This window comes from Arachis hypogaea, chromosome 15, assembly GCF_003086295.3.
Source record: "Arachis hypogaea cultivar Tifrunner chromosome 15, arahy.Tifrunner.gnm2.J5K5, whole genome shotgun sequence".
Lineage (NCBI taxonomy): Eukaryota > Viridiplantae > Streptophyta > Magnoliopsida > Fabales > Fabaceae > Arachis > Arachis hypogaea.
The window spans coordinates 128,304,293-128,324,802 of NC_092050.1; the positions used below are offsets into that span (position 1 = coordinate 128,304,293).

Consider the following 20,510-nt stretch of genomic DNA (forward strand, 5'->3'; position numbering starts at 1 on the left):
ATCCATGCAAAAAAGAATATTATAAATTAAAACAAGATTAAAAAAAAAACTATAAAAATGAAATCAGAATTATAAATACTAGAAATAATAGAAATTTTCAACATCTTCAAATCTATACACATTATAAACACAAAAGAATTAAAAATTGGTATCAGAGCCAAGTTAACGATTAAGGGTAACACTTTCTCTTTAAGCAACACTTTTAGTGATACACTTTTAAACCAAATAAAAACAAAAATCTGTAAATCTGTACCAATATGCATCTGTACACTAGATGGACCCTAAAAATATTGATATGGTTAAATATTAGGAGAATGCTAGGGTGAGGAACATCATTTTTTCTACACATGAGGAACTTAGTTGGCATTATCTATTAAGTGCCATCTGTCCAACCGAAGGAGAGCAGCTTTTAGCCGTTTACAGACCACAATACAAAATCTGAAAGCATTTAATGTGGTGTCAGTACAATACACGTTAATTAGAAAATGTGATTAAGTCTTTTTTAACTCTCTAATACTTTAAATTATTATTTAAGTTGTGGGCCTTTTTTTAACCGGTTTATGTTTAGACTTTGGAGGAATAATTAATTGCACTCACTTTTTTTTCTATGATATAAGATTGATATTAGGCACAAACATAAAGTCCTATTAATTAGAATTTTTTTTCAGAAATAAAATAAAAAAAATTCATATTTTTTTAAATACCATTTTTAAATTTTAATTCTCTAAAAACAGTTTTCTTTTTTAGAGTAAGTTTGCCCCACCCGGTGAACTCTATAAAAATTATAGAGTTCGCCTTATCCTCGTATACTCCCTTTAACTTTTTTGAATTCCGCGTTTTTAATCAATTTTAATCCATTATCATCATCTCCAAATAGTATATAGATCTACAAATAAGATATAGGAGTATACAAAAATACACAGACAAGCATGACTTTTTCAAGGATTTTTTAATTATAAATTAAAAAAATAAGCCATATTTAACAATGGCAACCATTATCATCGTCTCTAGAAATACACCGGTACACCGAATAAGCCATATTTAACAAGAATTTTTTTAATTATAAGTCGTATTTTATTTTGAAAAAATTTATTTAAATTTTAAAAAAAATTCAAAATAAAATACGACTTATAATTAAAAAAATTCTTGTTAAATATGGCTTATTCCGGTGTACCTGTGTATTTCTGGAGATGATGATAATGGTTGTCATTGTTAAATATGGCTTTTTTTTTAACTTATAATTAGAAAAATCTTTGAAAAAGTCATGCTTGTTGTCTGTGTATTTTTGTGTACTTCTATATACACTATTTGTAGATCTATATACTATTTGGAGATGATGCTAATAGATTAAAATGAATTAAAAACGTGGGATTCAAAAAAGTTAAAGAAAATTCATCGGGAGTAAAGCGATCTCTATAATTTTTAGAGTTTGCCGAGGTTGCGGTAAACTTGCTCTAAAAAAAATCGTATTTAGGGAATTAAAATTCAAAAATGGTGTTATATTCAATGTGAAATGATTTAAGGTCTAAAGATTTTTTTTTCAAGAGTTAAAATTTGATCTGATGCTATAGATAAGTTTGGTATAAAAAATGTTAAAATATTTTATTATTAGTAAAACTTAGTGTGTTCTGCATAATAAATACACAATTGATAAAAGACAATTTTTTTATTAACAAATAATCTCTATATATTTATTGTCATCTATTGTATTCTAAGAAAAAAATAAATTTTATATATTAAAAATGACATATAATAACAATAGTGAGTGTTAATAATGTAAGCAAAAATAAATAATTAATATAAAATTAGTCAAATTATCAAATATTTAAATTTTTTTATTAAAGATTATAAATTTACGCTGAAAAGATTTTAAAAATATATATTTAATGAGAAAAAATTAATCTTTTATAAAATTTTCAAATGATATATAAATATACTTGTTATGTACAAATTCAATTTTATTATTATTGTCAAATGATCAACTGAACTATATATCTTATATCTTTTGACATAAGTTAGTTTACTTCCCAAAAGATATATAGTTCAGTTGATCATTTGACAATAGCAATAAAATTGAATTTGTACATAATAAACATATTTATATATAATTTAAAATTTTATAGAAGATTAATTTTTCTCATTAAATATATATTTTTAAAATCTTTTCAGCTTAAATTTATAATCTTTAAGAAAAAATCTAAATATTTGATAATTTAACTAATTTTACATTGATTATTTATTTTTACTTACATTATTAATACTCATTATTGTTATTATTATATGTCATTTTTAATATATAAAAATTATCTTTTTGTCGAAATACAATAGATGACAATAAATATATTGAGATTTATTAGTAAAAAAAAAGGTCTTTCATTAACTCTATATTTATTATGCAGAACACACTAAGTGTTACCAATAATAAAATATTTTAACAATTTTTATACTAAACTTATCTTTAGCATCAGATCAAATTTTAACTCTCAAAAAAAAATCTTTAGACTTTAAATCATTTCACATTGAATATAATCACATTTAATATTAATAAGCCAATACAAAATTATTTATTTTAATATTCAAAATAAAAAACAAGTAAAAATTACAAATCATTTAGATAAAAAAAAATAACAAAAGGTGAATATATGTAAAAAAGACAAATTATCAAATATTATCTCAAATGGACATATTAATTAATAAGACTTTTTGTTTGTGCCTAATATCAATCATATATCATAAAAAAAATTAGTGCAATTAATTATTCTTCCGAAGTCCAAACATAAGCCGATCAAAAAAGAGACCCACAACTTAGATAATAATTCAAAGTATTAGAGACTTAAAAAAGGTTTAATTATATTTTTTAATTAACTACAATTTAAAATGTATTGACACCACATTAAATGCTTTCAGATTTTATATTGTGGTATGTAAATGGCTAAAAGTTGCTCTCCTACTTAATAGATAATGCCAACTAAGTTCCTCATATGTAGAAAAAAATGATGTTCCTCACCGTAGCATTCTTCTAAATATTAATAGGTGTTGTATGATAGATAAAATGTTGCCTGTGTTGGATGAAATCCACACACTTAAAAGTGACAAGTCTAAATGGGTGGACAAATGTTCTCAAGACACTCATGTAAGATATAGCATAAATGTTAAATACTTGATTTGGGAATGGAGCTACCACTAATTGACGAAGACATGATCTGGGAGGAAGTGTGTGGTGGGCAAAAGAAGAATCGAGTTTACGGAAAAAGGGACATTCTTTTCTAGCTCTATCAAGTCTGGAACCACTTCTGCCAATTCTGTATCTGGAAGAGTATCTAGAAATCAAAATTCAATTCCTGATTTGCGAGAACAGATTCATAATCTCAATGAAGAGTTTTTTCAGCGTGTTACTCAACAAACAGATGAGCGTATTACTAAGTTGTTAGATACACGCTTGGCTCCTTTGGAAAAGACTCAAAAGAAGTTAGAAAAGTTAGAACGGACAATTGGAAAGGCCAAGAAGGAAAAGCTGAAACAAAAGAGATGGAATAAGGCTTATGTTAGCTATTACAAAAAAGTTATAGCGTAAAGTAGTTCCAGTGCTATTCCACTACCACCGCCATCGCCGCCACCGCCACCCTTAATCTCTTCGTATGAGAACTATGATGATGATGAGGATGAAGATGACACTGAAGACTATAGTTGATAGTTTTAGTATGGTTGAACAATATACTGAGAATTATAGTTAATGTATCAATACACTTTGTTTATGTTTTGAATTATATTGACTTGCTTGTTTATAGTACTTTTAGTTTGATAATTCAATTAATTTATTTATCTTTTGAAATATTATAAATATTTGAATACAAATTAGATAAAAATTTGTATTTATTAAATTTATATTTATTTTGTATGAAAATAGGTTTATTTTGTAATGAAAAAAAAATTTAAAAAAATATTTTATTTGAATGACGGATTTACAGACGAATTTTCTATCTGTATTCAGAGTTTGGAATGGTTTTCCAAGGTTTCAATTACTGACGGAAAATCTGTCGAAAAATCTGTTGCCAATTATCGACGAAAAATTCGTCGGAAAATCTGTCTCTAATTACTGATAGAAAATCTGTCAGAAAATTTGTCTCTAATTACCGACAGAAAATTCGTCGGAAAATCTGTCTCTAATTACTGATGAAAAATTCGTCAGAAAATCTGTCTCTAGTTACAGACGAAAAATCCGTCGGAAAGGTTGACGCTCCAGTGAATTGGAGGAAAAATTTACAGAGGAAAAATTTGTCGGTAACTAGTAAAAATCTATCTGTAATTTATCGACGAAAAAATTCGTCGGTAAATAATTTTTTACGAGACTTTTACAGAAGAACAAAATCCATTGGTAATTTTATTGGTGACCAAAAATCCGTCTGTAATATAGACCAAATCTATCTATAATTTTATCTGTATTAAACAATTTTTTTATTGTGAATTTTTTCTCTAAGTCATAAGTGCAAATTAGAAAGATATACAAGACATAAGAAGGGCATTAATCATGAGAACACCTCATAATGTGTTTCTAAACTCTCAAGTCTCAACCCACCTCAGAATTTGTGAAGCCTTTATTCCAATAATTCATAAGCAAGTCACACATCATTAATTAAAGACATTAGAAAGGCATTCAAACTAATGGGTACTTTTTGTCTTCGAAAAGAGAACGTGTTGATCAAACCAAACTATGGTTCTGAAAATCGGACCGGACCGACCGATTCAACCGGAAAAACTGAAAACCGAAAACCGGTTACCTAGTCAGTCTGGGTAATGTTAAAAACCGTCTGACAAAAAACCGGTAAAAAACCGGTCGAACCGGCGATTAACCGGTGAACCGGAAGAACCGTCCGGTTTTTTGGCGGTTCAGTGGTTTGCAACTTCAGACGCCAAACGACGTCGTTTTGGCATTTTAAAAAAAAAAAAAGGAGAAAGGCGTTCGCGAAAGTCTCCTAAGCCACTAACCCTAATCTGAGTTATCCCCCCCTCCCTTTCCTTCCCCTTTCTTCCCCTTTCCCCTAACCTAATTGAGCATTCGGCGGTAGCCTCCGTTCACCCACCAACCATCGACAGCAACAGCGACCACCACCGGCCGAGCCCGCCTCCTTCTGAATTCGGTAAGACTCTGTTCTTTCACCTATGCTTCTTGATTTTGATTTTTCGAGGTTCTGATCTTGTTCTGTGAGCTCGCCACTGTCACCTCCAACAAACGCCTGATCGAAGCTTCACCGTCGCAGACGAGGGATCTTCTGGTCGTCGTCGGCCGTCTAGTCATCGTCGGGCATCTGGTCGTCGGCTTGTCATCCTTGTCATCGGCATCGTCTGGTCGTCGTCAGGCATCTGGTCGTCGTCATCTGGCTGTGCTCTTCCGCGGTGAGTATTCTAAGTCTCTAACATAACATCTTTTTTTTTCAATGAATTTTGTTTATTTGGTTTGGGTTGCTGACTTGTTGACTTACTGAATTTTGTTTCTCTGTATGAACTGGGTTGTTGACTTGCTGATGTTATTGAGTTCATGGATTTTTTGGTTTTTATTTTCAATTGATTTTTTTATTCAGTGAGAAATTTAGGGCAGATTTTAGTTTAGAGCTTCAGATGGCAGATGCAGAGTTTTTCAGTTTTTCTTTTGAGTTCTTGTTCTGCTTTTCAATTTTTTTTGTTAATTATATGGATTAAAGGTTCTGTAATTTTGAATAAATTTGATGTAAATTCAATTTTGAAATTTTGAACTTTGCTATATAAGTTCAATTCTGTTGTATTGAATTCTGCTATATTGAGTTTGGTGAATTAACTGATGAATTGATGAATTTAATTATGTTGAATACTGTATGAATTGTATGAATTGATGTATTTGTCTGCACCAGCCCTTTTAGTTCTTCTTCCAAGAGCATGGGTTAGCCGGATAATCGTTCTTATTTCATAGGAGGAGTTCTTTTAACTTTCACAAGAGCGTATTCTAGGGACCTTGCTTTCACCTCTGTGTAACGCTTGAGCAGTCGAGTTTCTTCCCTTTGTTCTCCAGGTTCTCTCTTTCTCTGCTAAGTTTCTTGATGAGGCTGTGGGCATCTTCAAAGCTATAAATTATGGAATTAGCCCTCTCTTTCCCTTTGTTAATTGTTGATTTAATTGTCTAATTGTTTGGATTATGACTTCTGAATTTATTTTCTGAACTTTTGATGTCGAATGTAATTGATAATTTTCTGTTTTGAACTTTTGGTGCTGCATGTATTGTTTGCTTTTTGATGTGATTAGAAATTCTGTAAATCTATTTAACTATCAATATTTAGTCATTGGCTGTAACTGAATTTAATTTGTGTAAATTTGTGTTTGTAACTTGTAGTTATTACTAATTAGAAATTTTTATTTTTGAAGATAGAACAACTAGATAGTGATCAAGCATTACATACATTAATTTTTATTTAATGTTTAATTAAACCGGTTGAACTCCGGTTTAACCTCGGTCGGACTATTGAACCAGTGAACCAGTTGCCTTACCGATTCATTGACCGGTCCGGTTCTCGCAACCTTGAACCAAACCATTTGAAAAAGAAGTTTTTTTTTCTCCTCTACTATAACTACGGTATGAAGTTACCAAATCTGCACAAAGCTTTGTACATAGCAAACAAAATGTGTATATTATGCTCTTTTAAGAATCAAGCAAACAATAAAAAAAAGGTATTTTTGACGTTCATATGACCCTCTCTCACTATATATATATATATAAAATAAAGGAAATCCTAGAAGAACCCGAAGGACAAAATGTTGCTCAAAATTTTCTAAATGTTAATCATTCTCTAGTTTTTAGAATTATTTCTTTCACTTAGTACTTTCTTAAAGAATAGTCTTAATTATCTTATTTTTTAACTAAATAAATAAGTTACCTAATACTACTATTTAATAAATTAAATTTTACAGATCACATATGTTGGTCCTGTACTCTAATCAATCTACAATATTAATCTATCATACAAATGTACAAATTACATACATACATTTATATATCGAAGAAACTCCATTGTATGCATAGCATCCAAGTCCAACGAGTGGATGAAAGTAGGCTCCTCAAACGGATGCTGGTTTGCTAGTACATTTGCCATATCCGCCACATCTGTCTCCATAGTATCGTTAACTTGATTTTCGTCTACACCCGAATCAACGACCTCATAGTTACTTTCAAACTCCTCCTCGCTTTTACTATTATAATCTTCCAATTCAATATCCCAGTCCGCTTTAGATTTCTTGAACTCAATATACAGCTCCATGAATGATACTCGGTACCGAGTTTCAATATACACTGAAAATATTTCTTGCATGCTCACTTCATCGGTTACATATTTGGTTTGAAATTGAACGAACCCGCCAAACACAGATATAGAATATCTGTACAAAATACATGACACTCTCCTAGATATTTGAGGATCCATTTTCTCACAATCACACCCTTTAGTTCTTTAAATGACAATGTGAATGAAATAACAATATTTAATAGATTCTCACATACAAATTTCACTCATTCAGATGTTTCTAACAAAATCTGTCTATGATAATATATTTTAACATAACTCTATTACGCATGATAATATACTCACATTGAACAATCTCAACCTTGGTATTATTTTTTTTGAAACAATGGAGAGGAAGACAGAGGAAACGAGTTTCAGAAGTTGAAAATTTAGAGATGAAGAAGAAGAAATGGAGACTTTGGCTAAGTTGGTGTATATAACCAAACAAATCGGACGGTTCGACTGCCTTTTTACCGTTTGAATTTCTTAAAGAACTAAAATCAGACCGTCCGATTAGTGTTCTACGGAAATTAAAAAAAATTCATATGCATGAAATTGGTGGGTCCGATTTTTACATGCAAAAATGTTGATCGTTGCCTGCTGCTCACAAATCGGACCGTCCGATTTGTGTTGCACTCTCTCCCCTCAAAGAAATTGGACCGTCCGATTTCTTCACCGTTAGTTAAAAACAAGCGCCGTTACAATCGTGTATTACCCCCTAACCTCCATAACCGAGCGTAACACACACATCACTTTCATATAAAAAAATTAGCCCTATTTATACATTTGATCTAAAATTTTATAAAAATATTCAGATAACTATTTAAAAAGTATATATAAAAGGTCAGATCAAAATTTAATTTTTAAATTTTTTATAAATATTCTTAGTCATTGACAAAAAATCGTAAGAAAAAATTTAATTAGCATAAAATCACCAAACTTAAAGAATAAAATGTCTCTTTTTTTAATATATTTGAAACACAAATCAAAATTTAATTTTGAAATCACTTTTTGATAATATATATTTAATGTTAGTTATTTTTATTACATTTTAAAATATTTTAAAGATATTTTTATTGTGGAGAAAAGTAGGGATATTTTTATTTGCATATTCAAAAAGTTTAATTATTCCACTAATCTTTATAGTTTTATCAAATTTTTAATTAGGTTTTTATATATTTTTTCTTTTGAATTGAGTGCTTATACTATATCAAATTTTATAATTATGTCTTTATTGTGACAAAATTATTAAAATTAACAAAATATTATGTTAAATAAAATGAAATATTCAATTAAATGTTTGGTATATTCGTTTTGTTTAACAAAATATATAATATTTTTGTTATAATAAAAATTTGGGATAAGTACTGTTTTGGTCTCTAACGTTTACGGTCAAAATCAAATTCGTCCATAACTTTATTTTGAATTTAAAATTATCCTCAATGTTTTATTTGGTATTAAAATCGTCATTTTCACATTTTTAGACGAAATACCCTTATATTTTTTTCTTTCTCTAACCCCCACCATTCACCGCAACTATTGCCACCACCCTTATTCCCATCAACTACCAACTACTTTGCATCCCGCATCTACCCATTTCAATTCATCAACAACAACACAACATAACATAACATTCAAATTCAAAAAATTCATCATCAATAACATAACATTTGAATTCAAAAATAGTATCAACATCCCTCATTGTAATTCAATTCTTCAAACTCATCAACAACATCATAGCGATTTATATTTTTTTTTTTAAAGTGAAAAAGAAAAAATTAAAACAAAGAGACAAGAGAGATGTGATAACTCCATCAACAACAACACAACACAACATAACATTCAGATTCAAAAAATTCATCATCAATAACATACATTTAAATTCTAGAATAGTACGAACAACATCATTCACTGTAATCCAATTCTTCAAATTCAACAACATCATAATGGTTCATATTTTTTTTTGAAAGAAAGAAAAAAAATAAAACAGAAGAGAGATACAGTGAACTTAGTGAGAGAAGAGAAAAAGAAGAAGGGAGAGTTGGTCATGACAGCGAGGGAATCTGCCGCTACTGCCATTGATTGGGTCACCAGAAAAAGAGTTTAAGAAGAGAGTGAGAATGCGGGGAAGAGAGGGTGAGAGAGAAGAAGTGAGGAGAGAGCTCAAAACCGTGGCCACCACCACCGAAACTACTATTGCTGCTCTTGGAAATTGCCGCATGAAAAGGGAGGAAAAGAAAATCTGGAACCACCACCATTGTTAGTTGCTTCTACTCCCTCTCTTTGTTTGTTGCGACAAAGTTAACATAGCCATAACCAAGGAAACTGCCGGTAGAGGAGTCCTTGTAAACGCGAATAGAGGCCAGACTCTTAACTTCGAGAGCTATCCATCAGAAATGTCGAGGTGAAGGTCAACAACGTAAAGCGAAGCGGCCATCATAGAAGAAACTCCATTGATCAGAGAAGAAGAAAGTGTGTGAACGAGAATGAGAAGAAGAGTATGACAGTGGAGATGAAGAAGAAAGGATTGGGTCAGAGAGGCGAGTAAGTAGGGTCAGTGAGAAGGGTAAAATGGTCAAAAGGACGATTTCAATACCAACTAAAATGTTCAGGACGATTTTAAATTCAAAATAAAGTTAAGGACGAATTTGATTTTGACCGTAAATGTTAGGGACCAAAACAGTAGTTATCACCTAAAAATTTAATTACAAATCTTATATAATATAAAGACTCAATTAAAAAAATATATAAAACCTAATTAAAAATTCTAACTACCAACAAAGTAATTAGACTTGAATGGGGCAATTTTGGTCATTTATTTATTTATTTTAGTATTATCTTCCACGTCGGTTAGTCCAAAAACCATCAATATTAAGGGTTAAGTATGATTTTGGTCTCTAAGGTAGGGGCTGAAAAATTTTTTCGTCCTCGACCTTTTTTTTGCTACAAAATGGTCCTGAAGGTTTAACTTAGTTTTAAAATTGTCTTTCGGACAAAAATACCCTTCCCCTTCTTTCCCAAAATTAATCAGAAAGCAGAGGCAGAAGTAGAGGCAGAAGGAGAAACAGAAACAGAAGCAGAAAGCAGAAGTAGAATCATCAACAACAACAACAATGAATAATGGAATCACAGCAGCAACAAAAGCAGAAGCAAAAACAAAAGCAAAATAACAACGAAACAACAACAATGGATAATGGAATCACAGCAACAACAAAAACAGAAGCAGAAGCAGAAGCAAAAATAGAAGCAAAAGCAGAAGTAGAAGACAGAAGCAGAAGCAACAACAATGAAATACCAATGGATTTGCTGGCGTCCAGCGAGGAGCATCGACGATCGTCCAACCTCGCGGATCTGTAAGCGTCGACGTGAACTCACTCCAGTGGCAGCGATGGGACATGGTTCGATGGCGACCGACGACGGCAGTTCGCAATTAGGACGACGGCAGGGCGTGGCTGGACGTGGTCTTCTTCAGCGCCTCCTTCCTCTCTTCTCTTCCTCTCCGCTTCTCTTTCTCTCTCCCTCTGCTTTATCTTCTCTTGCCGTTAGTTGAGTGAGATCTGGAACCCTCCCCTCTGCCGTTGGTGTGACCGAACGACGAGGAGCGGCAGCGACGGGGAGGAGCAGTGGTGCTTCCCCTCCCCTTCCCCACCTTCTTCCTTGAACCCCCCACGAAGTGTGAATCTCTTTACCCCTTTAACTTGTCTCCTTTTTTTTCTTTTTATTTTTTATTTTTTTAATTAGGATATTTTCGGAATAAAAATAAAAAATTTGGTAAAAAGGACAATTTTAAAACTAAGTTAAATTTTTGGAACTATTTTGTAGCAAAAAAAAAAAGTCGAAAACGAAAAAAATTTTCTAACCCTGCCTTAAAGACCAAAATCGTACTTAACTCCAATATTAATTAAGGTAGAAAATTAATTAAAAACAAAAGTCAACTGCAGAAACAAGACACCGCTTACAACTTGATGCTTCTTTATTCAGTCTTCAATCCGTGAAACTGCGAACTGAAAGGGACTTCAACTTCAACGCCAGTGGTTGGGCAATTTCTTTCCCCCATTTTCTATTTTTTATTTTATTTTTTAATAGACAGGTCTGAATCCAATATTAAAACATTGAGGGTAGAGTTGACTTAAAAACAGCAGTTGAAGACAAGAAAGGTTGAATTTGAATTATATATATATATATATATTGAAAAAAAAAACGAAAATGTGACAAAAGAATGAGAGTGATTTGGCTCTCTAAATCTAGCACTGTGATAAGTAGAATTTGGCAAAAAGCCTGTTTCCCTTGAATCAATACAATATCTTATGCCACCAAGTCAAAATACTGCGAAGGCTTGCGGATTTGAATGTATATATAAGTTGAATTGTAAGAGGAGTTTCAAGTTTCAACTGGTTTATGGTGAGATGAAGAAGGGTGTTCTATTTTCCACCACCTTCTTATTTTGTTGCTTGTTGCTGCTTTTGGATTGTGCAGTTTCACTTCCTCTATGCGTTGATTCCAGTAAGTCTAGTTATCTTTCCATTTTTTTCTTTCTTTTCTTTTTTGGTCCATTTTTTAGTTTTATAGATTCCATAGCCTTACTTCCCTGTTTGTATTATTTATTATTGATTTCTTGTTGCTCCTGTAGGGGCACCCTTTACCCTGAATAAAACCCTTGGATTTTGTCCTTACAATGGAAGCACATGTTGCAACTCCACACAAGATGCACAAATACAAAAGCAGTTTCAAGCCATGAAAGTCTCTGATCCCGCCTGTGCCTCAGTTTTGAAATCAATACTTTGTGCGGTAAGTGATATTTGTTTTTTGTTTTGTTTTTATTTATTTATTTATTACCTGAAAGCATATTTTCAAAGTTACCTTGGTTCTCTCGTTTACCTGTTTACTGTGTACTGAATTTCCCTTTCACCGTGCAACCATTAGAAGTAGGAATTGTATACTGAAATAAACCATTTAACTTCTTCATGTTTGAGTTGTGGCATCAGTGAGCAACTAGTGAGTAATGATTTCAGGTTTATCTTTTCTTCACGACATTAACATCTGGTCCATATATTGAGATTTGAGCTTCAAGAGCTTTCTCAATTTGTCATAGATGATTTTCCCTGAAGTCTAGACTAATTCTTTTGTCAAATTTTCATGCCTGTAAAGTCATGGCTGTAATTTTGCTTGTAGCAATCCATGGTGAAATATTGAATGGGTAGAGGAATTTTATTGGTTCTTAACTCAGAAGAAAGGAGTGGAAGTTGAGTACATTTTCCCAAAGAAGTCAGAACTGATCTGCACATTGCTGATATAAATATTTGCATATTTCAAATGTTCTGTTTATGTATGTTGTTTTCTAAATTATTACCAAGAATGTTAGATGTGCAACCATTAAAAGTTGTCTACACTAGACAACATTGAATTGGTAACTCGTGCAAATTCATTCTAACTTCAGTTTAATTGGTCACTAACACCTGAAACAATTTGTAACTTCTAAAAACATGTTGAATCATTAGTCACGTTTACTTCAAATTTAATAATTACAAGCTTCAAAATATCTCTACTTTATTAAGGAATGAGATAGTTAGCAACTTATATAGTTAGTTAGCTTAGTTGGTAACTTGCATAGTGAGTAACTTCCAGTTTCTAGTTTTAGAGAATCTGTTAATGCTGTTATTCAACAGATTCTTGGAGAAGCTTTCTTTAGCATCTTGTAGTGATTTCTTGATTTAGCTCTCTCCCTTTTAGACTTGTTATGTATTATGTATATAAGCTGCCGTATTGCCAAATTACAGTGTAATGTCATTTCTCAATTTTCCATTCAATACTACACAAAAACCTTTCTCTCTTATTCTGTTTTGCTGCATAATCAAGTTCTAGTTAAAGAACTTTTCATACTTAGACACTGTTAGACAAGACTCAACACACATTAGTATTATTAATTACATGATGTACTGTTCTGGCCAACAAAAAAAAAACAAGAAAATAAAATAAAATAAAATAAAATATACTGACAAAATGTCACAGCAAAAGTGTCACATGCTTCAACAAATTTTCTTGTCATGTAAAGTGACCAACTGCATTGAGATCTCAACATGTTGACATCTCTACTAGTGGACCATACTTAACACTTTTCAGACAATTCAAAAATTCATACCTCCATTCATTTCTTTGCATACTTTCTTTGTTGTAGAGGTGCGACCCATTTTCAGCAGAGCTATATACAGTTCAATCCTCTCCGAGATCAGTGCCAGTGCTTTGCAACTCCACCGTACCAGCAAATTCGTCACAGTCAAAGGCAGCAGCAGTGGAGGATTTCTGCTCTCAAGTATGGGATACATGCCAAACTGTGTACATAACAAATTCACCTTTTGCCCCTTCATTGCAAGGACAAGCAGGAGGACCACAAATTAAGGCCAATGCAACAAAATTGACTAACTTGTGGCAGTCCAAAACTGACTTTTGTAGCGCTTTTGGTGGAACATCGACTAATACTTCAGTGTGTTTTGAAGGCGAACCTGTTGCACTAAACAAAACCGCAACACCTATCAACCCTCCTCTTGGCTTGTGCCTTGAGAAAATTGGCAATGGATCTTACCTTAGCATGGCAGCTCATCCTGATGGCTCTAACCGAGCATTCTTCTCTAATCAGATGGGCAAGGTTTGGCTGGCAACACTTCCAGACAAGGAATCGGGTGGAACGTTAAAGCTTGACGAATCAAGTCCCTTTGTTGATCTAACTGACCAAGTTTATTTTAATACTCTATTTGGAATGATGGGAATGGCGTTTCATCCGAATTTCGCGCAAAATGGTCGATTCTTTGCTTCATTTAACTGTGATAAGTCCAAGTGGTCGGGATGCAATGGAAGATGTGCATGTAATTCAGATGTTAATTGTGATCCATCAAAAATAGGTACTGATCATGGTTCCCCACCATGCCAGTATCAAACTGTTATCGCAGAATACACCACTAATGGTACCGGATCTCAGCCTTCCTCGGTAAATGCTGATCCTCACATACAAAAAAAAAGTAGTTTCTACTTTCTAGAAGAGTATATTAAATGAGTTGAACTGAATTCTAATTTTTTTTGCAGGCTGAAAGTGCAAAACCAACAGAAGTGAGGAGAATATTTACCATGGGCCTCCCTTATACATCTCATCATGGAGGTCAGATACTCTTTGGTCCAGAAGATGGATATCTATACTTCATGATGGGTGATGGAGGAGGCTCAGGTGATCCAAACAATTTTTCCCAAAACAAGAAATCTTTACTCGGAAAGATTATGAGGATTGACGTAGACAATATCCCAAGTAGGTATTACTAAGCATAGTTCCCCTGGTTCTCTCATTTACCTACGTATGCATACTGAGTTCTCTGTAAAGGAATACTTCTAATTTAATCACAAAAACATACTGAAATAAACTGCATACCCATTCCTTGATTCATATGTCAGCTTAGAATTACTACCTCCGGTTCACAATGACTGTTGTTTGACTTATTTTTCCATACATTCATAAATTAACTAGATACTATGTAGACACCAAAATACTATGTAGACACTAAAAAAATATGTACAAAAAGAGGTAAAATTATTATGAACCACAGTTAGTACTTGTGTAGGGAATACATTGCTCCTCAACCGTATGCTATGATTTTATTCAGTTTCTTACTTTCAAAAAGGTGTACTCACATGCTTTTGGAAATGACATTTATTCTTGAATTTTTCAGGTGCAGCTGAAATTAGCAAACTTGGGCTATGGGGTAACTATTCCATTCCAAAGGATAATCCATTTAGTGAAGACAAAGATCTGCAGCCTGAAATATGGGCCTTAGGACTAAGAAATCCATGGCGATGCAGTTTTGATTCAGAAAGACCTTCCTACTTTGTGTGTGCAGATGTTGGACAGGTTTGTGGATGCTTTTACCGACACATTTTTGAACTATAATTACATCACTGTTGACTCACTTCAAAGTTCAAGCTCTACATGTTATTCCTACAAAGTGGGAAATCGATCATCTCATCTAGACGTTATCTGTGTTGATTTTTACCATCAATCAAGGTTAAGCTAAATACTGAATCATTAAAGAAAATAATCTAATCAATAGTAAAAACCAACATGTAAAATTTCACATGTGAGGATACATTTCCTACAAAGTGTAATGCTAAATTTGTGAGTTAGTACTTAGTAGAACATTCTCAATTATTAACAACTGATTTTTATGCAGGATCTATACGAGGAGGTAGATCTCATCACAAAGGGCGGAAACTATGGATGGAGTGTTTACGAGGGCCCTTATCTCTTCAACCCCACTCAATCAGCGGAAGGCAATACCTCTGTAAAATCTATTAATCCAATTTTCCCAATACTTGGATACAACCATTCAGTTGTCAACAAGAATGAAGGATCAGCATCAATAACTGGGGGATATATCTATCGTTCTACCACTGATCCTTGCACATATGGAAGGTAATAAGTTTTCTTCAGTAAGCACATAAAGCATGTCTAACTGAGGAATGCATCAAATTATTTTTGTGGTTTAATTACTCTGGAACTTGCTATAGTTTTGAAAATTTGTGATTAAGTCCCTTTGCTGTTCACTAATTTCAATGAGATCCCTGTATCGGGAAGAAATGAAGTTGAGCATTTTTAATTAAATTACTATATAGGGGTGGCAATATGTATCTTACCCGCGGGTATCCAAACCGATCCCACCCGATCGGGTAGGGTTACCAACCCAATCCACAGCGGTAGGATAGAGTGCGGGTAGGGTTCTCGTGCAGGTCGAGTAGGGTGTGGGTTGAGCCTCAACCCTACCCGACCAACCCGCACTCTATATATGTTTATGTTATATACTTATATAAAAATATGTTGTAAGTGGATGTTGAATCAAAGACCTCTCACTAAATGCAAAAGATCCTTAACCACTAAAAGAAAATCATTAATTGATAATTTAATATTTTTTTTTACATAAAAATCAGTTCTATTTTAAATTATCATCAAGTTATATATATTATTTTTTGTAACTCGCGGGTAGGGTCGGGTACTCGCGGGTTAAGAGCGGGTAGGGTTAGGGTTGGGAAATTCTCAACCCGTGGATAGGATAGGGTTTAATTTATATAAAAATTTCAACCCGCGGGTAGGGTTAGGGTTGGATCCAAACCCTACCCTACTCTACCCATTGCCATCCCTATTACTATATGACACAAACGTTTTTCAATCCACTTTTTATTTTGTGTTGGGCTTAAAATGGTAATTTCAAACAATGTGGACACTTGATGTGGTTTTTTTTTTCATGTGGAGAGCACAAATCTGATTTGTGACCTTTAATTTTTTCTTTTAACATGCAAATATGAGGGTTAGATATGTTTTTTCTTATTTTAATTTTTTTTAAATATACAAATCTGACCATCAAATTTGTATTTTAGCATTAAAAAATTTTTTACGGTGATAAAAAAATATTTTAACACAAATCGGAGACCCTCCGATTTGTGAATTTAGGAAATCTGACCCTCAAATCTTTCTACAAATTTCATTATTCTTCAAATATGAGGGTCTTAATTGTTATTTAAAAATAAAAATAAAAATCCATATCAAAGAAAAACACACCAATTAACCATTAACATAAATTATACACAATCTTGTTCTATATCTAAAAAAAATTAGCCTTCATAATTTAATATAGGGCTACTTAGTTGAAAATCTTTAAATAGTATAAGTACTTGATTATATATTTTTATACTATAGGACTTGGATTGAAATTTTTTTTTGTACAATATAAAAAATTAATTAATTATAAACTTTTAAGTTATAAAAACAAATTATGTGAAAACTATAGATTTCTAAAGTAATTTAACCTAATTTTAACAACAAAATTTTCCTTTCTCTTTTCAGTGTAGCATCCTCATTCCTCATGCCTTGATTTGGATATATAAATTCTTGGATTAGAACAAATAACACCTATAGCACCTATATATGCAATATGCTTAAATTGATCTCCAAAAATATGATAATTATTCATATTTATATAAAATTAATTCTTAACAATTCGCTCCTTTATTGCATAAGATAACTATCAATCTACTGCAGAACGATTGTTGTCTACGTATACAATATACAATAAAAGACTAATTGATGTTATAAATATTATGCAACCAAATAGATGTACAAAACTACAAATAGTTGGTTGGTAATAATGTCCGAATACGAATTAGAAACCAAATTTAAGTACTTTGTTTCCTTATACATTATATTATAACCAGGTATTTGATTAAAATAAATGAATATTATAGCTGCTATGTTTCCTTATACATTATATCATTGAAATTGATTTCAGGTATTTGTATGGAGATTTGTATGCTGGAGCAATATGGGCAGCCACAGAAGACCCAGAAAACAGTGGAAATTTCAGCACTAACAAAACCCCTTTCAAGTGTGCACATGATTCTGCTCTCAAATGTGACTCGGCACCTGGGAGCTCCCTTCCAGCATTAGGTTATATCTTTTCATTTGGTGAAGACAACAACAAAGATGTCTATATCCTTGCCAGCGCTGGCGTTTACCGAGTTGTGCGGCCGAGTCGCTGCAGCTATGCTTGCTCTCTGGAAAAGACAACTGCAACTAATCCTACAAGCCAACCTCCTGGTCCTTCTCCATCTCTTGCTATCCGTTGGAGTAACGTGTCTGGATATCTTATGCTGCTGCAATTTTCATCCATCTTGATGATCTTATTGACTTTATTGTAGTATGTTATGATCTTTCGTATTTATTAATTTCATTTCTAACTTTTGTTTCCCTATATGCATAATTTACAACAGCTAATAAGTGAACTCAGAATCTAAAATCCGATTTTTTATTTCAGACATTTAAGTGCATTTGCGATGTGTTAGAATCATAGTTATAAGAATTGAACGACGATCGATTTGACAAAGTTGTTGGATTACTACTAGGTCAATAGTTCAATTGGTAGGGCACTAATCGAACCATTTGACCCGTAATAATTAAATAAAAATATATAAAATAATAATAAAATAAAAATTTAAATAATAAGAATAAATAATACTTTTATAATTTCATATAATACAATATTATAAAATTATAATACAATAATATTATTGAATGATAATCAAATTATAATTTAAACAACAAATTTGTACTAGAAGTCTCTGGTACGTGTTGTGTGATGGATCGAGGAGTTGCGAGTTGAGGTGGTCGCTAGATTATCTGACTGGAGCAATGGGGATGGTACCTGCAAAGACACCTCGATGCTAAGTAAGAATGGATATGAGAGGTGTAAGGTGTGTGGAATGAGTAACGTACTTGAGGGGGCCTCTGGCTCTCCTTTATATAGCTAGTGGTAGTTATCTCATCTTATTTTGTCTGGTTAAGATAATGGAGGTATTCGAATTTGAATGTTGGTTAGAGATTGGAGGACCGTTTTAGGCTGCTAATAGAAGGCTTGAACCCGAGTAGTCGGTTCGGAGGCCGTTCATTGTGGGACCCGGGAACCGGGTTTGTAACAGCTACCCCCGGAGCGAGAGAGCGAGTGTGCTCGATGTCGTCGCTGAAAGGACTTTTTTGTTGTTGTGACTTGATGAGGGGCTCGTGGTCCGGTTTCCCCTGTCGAGGTCAGAAGCCCTGGGAGTTTCATGGTCGTGCCGTATGGGTACGGTGTGGGGGATTGCTTGAACCTTGGTCGGTTCGGGCATCTTTATCATGTGCCTGTTGCTCTTTCCGAAGGGAGGTCTATTATTTGTATTTTTCAAGGTGTCATAATGGTATTTAATGTGAGGGGACATTTTGGTCTTTTTCTTAATTTTTTCCTTTTGTCTTTTCATTTTTCGAAAGCGCTTGGCAACCATTTCTGATTTTCTATTTCCCTTGCATTTAGTTTTTCTTCTTCTTCCTCTCTGCGCTATTCTTGTTGCTTCGAATTTTCCTAAATCGTTTGTGCGTTCTGTGCGTCTGTCCTGTGCTATGGATTACTCCTTGATCTTCGCTTCAGTCTTTATTAGGTTGGTGTTTCTCTCCTCTTTTTATGTTTTGATTGTTTTGCTCATCTCTTTCGTTTAGTTTGTATCCTGTATTTTCTTCATGATGGAGCTGTGTTTTGAGTAGGAGTAGTGGGTTATTAGAAGGGGTGAGCACCACTGTTCTGGGTGTATTTTTGGTTTGTGCTAGATAGATTTGGTGTTTGCATGATTTTCTTCCGCCTGGTTCCGGTGGGTTGATGGTGGTGCCCCTCTCCCTTTTTTAGGTATGGTCCGGCAGAGGAGTGAAAGTGTTGGAGCCCCCGTGGTTCCGACTGGTGGCGTTCTCTCGACGTACTATTGCGTGACCTCTGATGTTTGGAGAACGCCGTCTTGGGTGACGGAGGCAGATCTCCAGCGGCTTCGTGATCAGCGTCAGTATGAGCTAGAACTCCCTGAATCTGATGAGAGGGTTTGCTACCTAAATCCCGTCTCGCCCTGAGTACCCGACTGGATGTGGGTATACGAGTTGATATTTACCCGGCTGGGGGTACGCCTCCCTTTTTCGGAGTTCGTTTAGGCATTGATGAATCGTTGCTCCGTGGCGCCGTCTCAATTGCATCCTAATAGCTGGGCAGCCATTCGGGCTTTCAAATTAGTTTGCGAGTACCTGGAGCTCCCGGTTCCAGTTGATATATTTTTATTCTATTTTTTGTGCAACAACCGGAAATCGACCTTACGTTTCTAGAACCTCAGAATCTCTAACAAATATCATAGAATACTGAATTTCAAAGATTTTCGAAATGAAAATGCTTACAATAACTAAGGAGTAACAACCGGACCAAGTAGCGGTAGCCTCGATGGTGGTTCCGGCGGCTACAGAGCTGCTCCCAGCAGCCAGAATCATAGCGACACAATCTTCTCCTGCTCCGACAGTGATTCCCGCATCAACACCACAAGCTCGACAAACAGGGAGTACCAGAGCTCAGCCACTGTGAAATAGAGCAGCTCAACGGCGACTCCAACGGCACCGTGCAACTCACGGGCGACTACAGTAGCGGCACAGTCGCCCCCTTCCTCTCTTGCGTTCTAGTTTACTTGACGGTGACACGACAGTGCGGCTTCGACGGCGATGCTCTTTGCAGCTCCACGAACGGCTGACAGGAGGCGCCGCAGTGCAGGCAAAGCTGGAGGACGCTGATGATCGTGGCACGAGCTCCTTGCGTACGACAGTTCGATGATCACGTCGGCAGC

General features: G+C 33.9%; 1 protein-coding gene and 1 long non-coding RNA gene across 2 annotated transcripts; both read left to right on the plus strand.

Moving 5' to 3' along the window:
* The first annotated feature begins 5,215 nt into the window (after positions 1–5,215).
* Positions 5,216–6,326, plus strand: LOC112747148 (uncharacterized). The gene is made up of 2 exons (XR_003174805.3): positions 5,216–5,394; positions 6,044–6,326. It is a non-coding gene; the product is annotated as an uncharacterized lncRNA (long non-coding RNA).
* Positions 6,327–11,305: 4,979 nt separating this feature from the next.
* On the plus strand, positions 11,306–18,151 carry LOC112750642 (HIPL1 protein). The gene is made up of 7 exons (XM_025799447.3): positions 11,306–11,807; positions 11,935–12,092; positions 13,480–14,286; positions 14,382–14,598; positions 15,017–15,195; positions 15,515–15,756; positions 17,624–18,151. Exons 1-7 carry the CDS (start codon positions 11,612–11,614, stop codon positions 18,030–18,032), a joined length of 2,208 nt encoding a protein of 735 aa, XP_025655232.1. The 5' UTR covers positions 11,306–11,611; the 3' UTR covers positions 18,033–18,151.
* The last annotated feature ends 2,359 nt before the right edge of the window (positions 18,152–20,510 follow it).

Coding starts and splice junctions, on each gene's coding strand:
- LOC112750642 (XM_025799447.3), top strand. CDS start 11,612: ATGCCACCAAGTCAAAATACTGCGAAGGCTTGCGGATTTGAATGTATA. Junction 14,599..15,016: donor TGACGTAGACAATATCCCAA/GTAGGTATTACT, acceptor TGAATTTTTCAG/GTGCAGCTGAAATTAGCAAA. Junction 15,757..17,623: donor GATCCTTGCACATATGGAAG/GTAATAAGTTTT, acceptor AATTGATTTCAG/GTATTTGTATGGAGATTTGT.